We start from the raw sequence: 8,943 nt of genomic DNA on the forward strand, positions 1-8,943 counted from the left end.
TTCTTGTATTTCTTGTAAAACAGTGATGTAACAAATAATAAACCTAGTTTATTATTTTAATTCATTAAATAACTAATCCTTGTTTTTTTCCTCATTCATAAGACAAACCTCAGTGCAAAGCATGAGCAGGCGAAAACGTCATTTAAAAAAATAACTAAATGATATTAAATACAAGCCAGATAAAAGTATGAGGTAAATTCCTAGTTATTCATTTCACTTAATTTCAGTTAACCACTTTGTCAAGGCTGCACTGGATCCGAAGCATGGGAACAAGGTGTAAGCAAATTTGCCAGTCCATCACAGGGCACCACATACACACATTCTCTCACATAGTCACACTCAGGGTTAAATTGACCTACCAGCATGGTTTGGGAAAGTGTGAGAAAAAAGGGTGAACCTGAAGAAAACCTACATGGTCCTTTAAAGAGAGTAACCCAAGCCTATTTTAAGGGCAGGACTTTGGAGCTATGAGGAAGCAATATGACTCTTCTTTGACACCATGTGGCTTTACACTGTTAGATCTTTTGTGTAATGATTAATTTCATCACCCAAATAAACAAAATAAAGTACAGTGCTTTATTTTTAATTTATACATTTTGTTTTCAGTGAATATATAATTATAACCTTTTATTTTTATAACACAGACATTAAGGCATATATTTTAAAGGGTTTGTTTCTTGATAAATAGTAGTTTTCCATAAATTAATCAAACAAAATGCCACTATACATTTTATACAGCCTTCCACATTTGAGGATGCATTTTATTCAGAGATAATAATCTTGGAATTTGGACGGTGAAAGACATCTAGAATGGCCTTTCTCTGTAGTAATACATGCCAGATTTGGCAAACATGGGCAGGTATGATGGAGTCTCTTTCCATTGAATGGAACCTGTAGATAACAATTATTGCAATAAGAATACAAGTTAGAAAATATAGAAATGCTCTGGTAAACTTTTAGACATCTATGTGGCTTCAATATGGATAAACGAAAAATCGGATAGCCCAAATTAAACAGTTAAATATATATTTTAACAAAATATTTGTATTTGTTTGTATTTTAACAAACTTGTCTCTCTTGCTACAGCAATTTGCATTCGAGTAAGACTTTTGCACAGTACTGCATGTTAGTACTCTTAAATAACATCTAGATCTTAAAAATATACTAATTTAATAGCAAAACATGATTTATAAAAATATTATACTCAGGTAGGAATAAAGAATGAGGGAGAAAAACGAGTAATTTTACCTTATGGCTCATAGGATGGCACTCTTCTCCCTCCAGTCCCATTGGCATACACATCCGAAGGCTGCGTATCCACAAACTGACTGCGCAGCACATACCACCACCACACTGCGAATCTTTTTCACATGACTGACACACACACACAGAAATAGACAGTATATTGATTTGATTTAATAAATTTCAGGAATGTTATGAAATTGTAATGAAAGACATTTCTAAAGGTAGAATTATTAGTCAGTATTAACGTGACGCCAATTTGTGACAAGGACATTCAAAATGTTTTACTTTTTACCATAAAGGGAGGTATAGATACTGGTCACCATTTTTACAGAACAGAAGGGAACTTTACCAGGTTCCATAAAAAACAAAAGCAGATTTGAGTGACATGTAACCGAAGTCGCATGTGATTCATGAAACATCCAAACTATTGACTAGTTTTCACCTGCCTATAGCCTCGGTATTGCTGAAGACCTTGATTAGCTTGTTTGTTTGATTAGCATTGAAGCTGAACTTGCCTACCCCTGTTCAAGTCCCTTATTTACAGGCTAAATAAAAACTTGCTAACTTTAATGTGTAATCTGCTTGTCTTTAGCAACCAAAGAAAAGGTCAGTCAAGAGGAAAAAAGTAAAAGAAATGATAAAAAGCAGTGAAATTAGAATTTCATGTGTCTGAGGTTGTTACAAGGTGCATAGAATCTTCAGTAGAAAATCAGATAGGAACATACAATCACATGACCATCACCTTCTAAATGTGGATTCTGAATCCAGCTGGATTAAAATGGCATAATAGCTTCTTCCCTTAATCCTTTACAACAGTTTGTTTGTTCCACTGACATATATCCAGCAAGGTGTGTAATATCGGTGCCTATGCCATGATCATACACAATTGCTATCCACACTCCTTTATTCTGAAAGCTAGTTAAATACATCTCACAACAATGCAAAAAAAGGGGCTCTTCTGCCTGTTGTTATCAGGTAGATTTTGATCATTTTTGCTCAATTTGCAGCAAGATGACAGAGGAAGGCACAAATTGTTTGAGAAAGCCTCAAAAGCAAAAAGCTGTCAGGCATTGGCATCTATTGTTACATGGTATTGGAAGAATGGCAAACTACGGGATTTGAGGGATAGTTTTGTTGTAGAACAGTCAGAAATTTTCAGCATGCATCTTGGATAAGGATTTCTTGTTAAGGATTTCTACGTTTGTTAAGTCGTTTAAGTTGGTTTATTTCTTCTGTTAGGTAGACATATGTCCTGCATTGTCTTTAAAATGATGCTGCAAAGGACTTGGAATAAATAAACTTATTATTTTAACTTGAATCTGGAAACATAAATACAGTAACCTGGGAACTAGTAGTTGAGAACTTGTGATAACCAACTGTGACAGAACAAACCTTGACCATAAAACACAGATTAGGACAAAGACTGTGTCTTACATTAAAAATGCTTTCTTCACAGAGTGGAACTAGAACTGGAATACATGGTGGGTGAGGGCACATGTTTTGCAGTGACTAAATACTTGAACTTGATCCACATATTGTTCTTCATTGACTAGGAAAATAGTAATTGGATAGGATTTATAATAATTTATAAATATATCAGATTTGGCTTTCATGCATCTATTTAGGACCTTATTTGTTGTTTGCTATAATTAAACATCCCCACTATGTATCATACATCCACATCGTCTAAGAAAGAAGAAAGCACGATATAGTTTCTGTGGGTTGCTTTTCTATTTCTTGAAAATGTATACATTAAAGGCATTCCTTTTGGAGCCCTTTCCACCTAGCGCCCTAAGAAGTCAGATCTACTTTAACTGACACAGTGTCACACCAGGCCAGAAAAGTGTTTACAGGTGAAGGCTGGGTAAGGCCAAATAGATCAATCAAGGAGAGACTAATCTAATCTAAAACAATCCAATTCCTGTTCACAAACTGGCTGGAGATTTAGAAGCCCAACTGATGACTCAGGCTCTAAGGTTAGGTGGTAGAGATTTTCTCCCCGCATGACATTTCTCTGGGATTTTAGTTGTTGGTGTGCTTTTGATCTCTCGTTTAGCCTCCCAGATAATTACCCCTACAAAACATATTCTAGGCAGGATGGGTTCTTTAGCAGTTTCTTTAGGGTGCATGTGGGCGAGGAAATCTGCTGTTACATTATTAAATTTAGTAAATTACAGGGCCCACCAGGCTTGACACTTGGCTGTTTTGATGTACACCAAGATTTCTTTCAAGGCCAGTTTTACAGTGAGGTGTTCTCAGTTGGCTACATCATAATTGCATTTAGCTCAGATATTTACCAAGAAAAAAATCCACTGTGTGCAATCTGGCCTTACCTCAAAACATTTGAGAAAAAACAGACCTGACACCTGGCACTAAAAATTTCCACATAAAAAGTTTGAGAGGGGTCATGGTATTTAAATAAGGGGCTGTTGTAAAGGAATCTTTGAGTCTCATAGAGGCCTATATGGCTGTTGGCATCCAGTGAAGGTGTTTTGTCCCATTCTTGAGAAAGAAGGTGACTGGCATGGAAATCACGCTTAAACCTCAGATAAAAACAGTGGTAAAAGTTTTAAATTCCAAGAAATTCTGAGGTCCTTTAATGATAGTGGAAATAAGCTGTATTGTCTCTGGTGACACTTTATCTTGGTCCATGAGCACCCCTTTTTGCCCTATGAATGTTCATTTAAACCAGGGATTCAGGGAAAGCCAAAACTTGGAAGGGTTGTTAATACCAATGTGATGGAAGGGGTTTGGATGGGGTGAGCAGTGTGCTGACCAGTGTGGGATTGCTTCTCCTTCCATGATGTATGTATTTGGGGATCATGGGGTTGCATCCATGGGGAGCCTAGGGTCAAGGGAGACTTCGGTTTTAAATCTGACAAGGAATGAGATGTATTGACTTGAAGTGAACGATTTCCCAATAACTCCTCTTTCCAGGGCTTAAACCCTCAGGGAATTGAAGCCGTTGTAGTGCCAGCTGGAGCTTGTTGACGATTGAGTGGTCAATGAAGCTTCCAGCAGCACTGGAGTAAATCAATGCTGTAGCAGATGAAAACTTCCCAGAGAGTATGATCTGTGCAGGTAACATGAAAATATTGTAAGAAACTGTGTGATTGCTACTGCTGCGGAGCAGGTGGTGCAAACTGCTCACTCTGACACAGACTTAGATGCTTATATGATCAAGATGTCTGTCTTGAACTGTCCCAGTTGCCCTGATACAGAATTGGTACTTCTGTGATGGGCATGAGGCTGGTTGCACAAGTCATTGACTCTCATGCATAGTGTCAAGGCAGATCCTTTTGACTGTAACTTCAGTACTGGTCATCTTTGCATGCCAGTTCAATGAGCTGATCTGTGCTTGACTGATAAGATAATGCCTTAAATGCTGGCTTATTCCATCCACTGCTGGCTGTCAAAGTAAAAAAATGGCTGTGCTCTGGTCCACTGGTTGGGTCCATAATAAAATGCTCACTCACCTTGCTCTTAGGAGAGTGGCCAACCACATGTTGGGAAAGCTGGGGGAAGTGTTACATTCTCACCTCCTTAGGACCACAGCCCACACCAAAACCTTATCAGTGAATCTAATTATATATAAACTGAGCTATTGCTGAAATTCTAGAATGTATGAAATTTATCAAATGCTGAGTTTCCTCCATCGAGATGCTTTGCCAAGTCTTTACTGCAGCTGCAAAAAGCATCCTTCCATGCACTTGGCTAAATCTGAACAGAAAGCTTAGCCCTATATACTTCAGAATTCATCCTGCTAGTTTTATCAGCACTCAGGTCACCAATAAACACCAGTGACCCGGTTGACTTGACTGTAGACACACAAACACTGTACAAGCATGAAACAATGGTACTCAAGAGTACATTTGATGTATAGTAACCATGCTAGCAGGACCTGCAGTGTTCTGGGATTTTAAGTCTGACACTGATTATCACAGAGAGATTCTCTCTTTAGACCTCTTACAAAGGCACAAGAAATGTGGTCTTCCCTTCAATTTGTACTTACAGTATTGACAAATCATTAAAATAAATGTAAAATATAGTTGCAAGCAACAATGATGGGCCCAATGGGTGTGTGTGTGTGTGTGTGTGTGTGTTAACAGGCCGCAGATGCTGAAAAATAAGCATCACACTATGATGTCACTAAACGTGTCAGTGAACATAATGTCACTCAATATAGTGCCACACAGAAAGTTATTAATAATTTTTATTATTAAAAATAATTATTATATAATTATAAAGTTATTAATATTCCAAACTGTCTGCTAATTTCCATGACTGTTTAAACATGTTTAGATCCCCAAAAAGTCCAAAAATATGGGAAAAAATAATAATCCTTAGGAAAACAAAAGGGTCCTGCGCACCCTATAGTGCTTGGACCCTAATGATAAAGGTGAAATGCTTCACCCCAAAATGTTTTATTGTTATTTTTAATGAAAAATAAATAGCCAACATTAGTTATCAGCACTGAAAAAGACTCCTATATCTAGTTATTTTAATTGCAACTATTCTCTTTAAATTCCACCATTAACAACAGTACTTACTGTATGAATTCAATATACCCACAACAGGGTTGGGCTTCATTTTAATAACAGCAATAAATTCGTGACATAGTATGTATTGCCTTTATTTTGACATTCATTGGCAGACTAATTTAATTAATGCATTGCTTGATTTTGAATATCAAACTGCAGGTATTTATATTATGTCTGAGAGGGCATAGAATCTTTCCCCCAACTACATTGCCTACATATCCTTAAATGATAATTAAATGAGGACTGTTAATTCTTTTGCCAAACTTCTTTCTGTAATTAGATTTTGAATATCAAAAAGTGACTTCAAAGTTTTGTAATAGGTTCTGTCTCGTTACACTGCAGCACTGTGATACACTTTAACATTAACCAGAAAAGAAAATGAGGGTAATAATAATAATAATAATAATAATAATAATAATAATAATAAAAGTAATATTGATACAAAAACAATATAGCACAATAATTAATGTCAAACACATTCCCCAAATCTGATATATCATATTGTTAATCACTATGTCAATGGTACAAATAACCTTATAATCCCAATGAAGATTTTTTTTTTAAGTAATTCCTTTAATTAAGCCTGTTAAAAATTCCCTGCTTAAATCTACTTCACTTACCCCTGTGATGATGGCAGCAGAGCAATACGTCACCAACAGCAAGGAGAAAAGCAAACAGTAGCTGGGCTTCATGGCTCACACACTCTCTTTCACCTCTTGGAGATCCGAAACACAAAATGATGTGGTTGTGTGAAAGTAAATTACGCTTATACTCAACCTACCATAAGGTTCTGATTGAACAGGACTGTCTCATAATGTGCGTGTGTGGTAGGTGATGTAGGTGTGGTAAGTGTGTGAGGTTGTAGGAGCAAGAGGTGGCCTTCAAGATTGATTTATGAGCAGTGTGCTCCTTTCAGATACACTGTAAGCCATTCACATATTCCTTTAAAAAAAAAAAAATGATAAGGGCGCAGTGAGTAAAGGTGGAATTTTAAATGGATGTATTATTATTTATTTCATATCTAATTTTAAGCCTGCTAGTGGAGGAAAGTTTTTATTTATTTTCAAAGGTATTTCAAAAATGGGGCTCTCTCAAAACCTAAAATGAATTCCTGTTCAAATACCTTGCTCCAAATTTGTCAAGGCTAAAGTATTATTTTACCACAATGCTTAGAAAAGAAAGGACAAAGAAAACATCCCTGACTCTCACCTACTCCCGAGGTTACTTGCAAATATTTCAGTTTGGATTTAAAATCCACTCTGTGGGTCAAGGAGAATCTATACCAGCATAGGAACGTAAAATAAAAACGAGGGAAAAAACGCCTGACCAGAAATTAAAGCAGTGATTCATCAATGAACGTGTAACATTTTCAGCTGCAGTGCCCTTGAATGTTAGGAACAAGGTTCAAAACCAGATCTTGACATAAAATGTTCTTTGACGCACATTCTTTTATCATATATTTACGCTTCTGCTTGTAAACAAGTGGAACACCGTAAAAAAAAAAATAATAATAATAAAAAATAAAATGAACATATTAAGTGGAGTGTGGTATTACATTATGTACTGTATATATTTAAGACGTTTACTGCAACAATCTTTCCAATACTGTAATGTGTTAAATACAGTCACATACACAACCAGTCAAAAAATTTGGGATCACTTTTTAAATCCATGGTCCTTTCTGTCTTTTATTTCTTTCTACATTGTAAAGCAATGCTAAAAGTGTCCAAAATATGCAATAATATCTTTTATTAAACAAGTAATGTTGAGATGTATCTGATACTCATGATCTGTAAAGCCTTTATAATGGCTCTAATTCGAGGTGCTGGTAACTCTAAATGAAATTCTCCTCTAAAACAGAGCTAAGTTTTGGTCTTGCTTTTCTGAGAAGGTCTTCATGAGAGCCAGTTTCATCATGGTGCTTTATGAGATGTGCAAATGCATTGATAATACTGTTCTTGCAAGAAATATTCCAGAAAGGCTTCCACCTTTAGGATAGGGGTTAAACTCTGGCCTCAGGTCTGTGTGCCTGGAACTTCACAGGTCTGTGTTCTCCCTGTGCTTGGTGGGTTTTCTCGGAGTACTCCTTTTTCCTCACACAGTCCAAAGACATGCAGGTTAGCCTCGTGGCCAAGCTCTGTCTTTGTCTCTAAAGACTGTTGGCACTGTTGTCGCACTCAGCGATCCTGGCTATTCGATTTTCTTACAGATAAAGGATTGACATGTGGCAGGCAGCTTCCGTCTAGAAATTCAAAACCACTTCAAAGCACTCGCTGAGCCAGCAGACTTTGAAAAGGACTGGAGCTAGCTTCAAGAAGCAATCATAACAATTGCAAAATGATTGATTGGCCAAAGAAGAGGCACATAAAAAGAACTATATGTGATCTAAATATATGTGATCAAGCATCTGAAGGTGAACGAGCTAGAGCCAACCAGGCCTACCGTGACCTCGATCGACAAGTCAAGCGAAGCACCTGAAGGGACATGCATGACTGGGTTGAAGTAAAAGGCGATGAGGTTGGGGAAGCCGCAGGTGCTACCCCATGAACTATCTCGGTCCACTAGCAGTCGACCTATTAAAGATCGATCAGGCAAAGTGCTTTTAACCAAAGAAGAGAAGGATAATTGGTGGCTTGAATATTTCAAGGATACCCTAAATCAGCTCAGCCCCCATCAACCTTTCCCGATGATATTTTAGAGCCAGGCGATAATCTACAGCAGCAACAATACAAGGCTTATAAAATAGCACCTGAGATGATCAATGTCCACCTGTCCTTTTCTCATGACCTGAATTTTAATTTTGCATGCAATTTACATATGACCTACTATATTTTCTTCACCTTCTATGAACCTATGTGGTGCTTAGGACTTTTTGACTAGCTCAGTTTAGTATGTTTAATATACTGTATAGTTCGGGTATTGATTATATTTAATTGTACATAACTAAATTTAAAATTCACGGTAAAGAAGGAATTTAACGGCTTATTATTTTATTTTATCATATTATTTCAGAAGTGTCTGTCATGTGATTTATTGTTTTTGGGGACATTGTTGCATAAAATGTGTCATTTGAGCTTACTTATATATATATATATATATATATGCATTTTCACTATTTTTGAGATTTAACCCCAGAATCTTTGAAATTCTAAAACCT

At 36.6% G+C, this 8,943-nt stretch overlaps 1 protein-coding gene across 1 annotated transcript; it reads right to left on the reverse strand.

Moving 5' to 3' along the window:
- Positions 1 to 648: 648 nt before the first annotated feature.
- prok2 (prokineticin 2) lies at positions 649 to 6,605 on the reverse strand. Its single transcript, XM_053499435.1, has 3 exons — positions 6,407 to 6,605; positions 1,249 to 1,374; positions 649 to 891 (listed from the first exon to the last, which is right to left on the reverse strand). The coding sequence occupies exons 1-3, from the start codon at positions 6,476 to 6,478 to the stop codon at positions 766 to 768; spliced, it is 324 nt and encodes a 107-aa protein (XP_053355410.1). The 5' UTR covers positions 6,479 to 6,605; the 3' UTR covers positions 649 to 765.
- Between the last annotated feature and the right edge of the window lie 2,338 nt (positions 6,606 to 8,943).

This window comes from Clarias gariepinus, chromosome 6 (assembly GCF_024256425.1).
Source record: "Clarias gariepinus isolate MV-2021 ecotype Netherlands chromosome 6, CGAR_prim_01v2, whole genome shotgun sequence".
NCBI lineage: Eukaryota > Metazoa > Chordata > Actinopteri > Siluriformes > Clariidae > Clarias > Clarias gariepinus.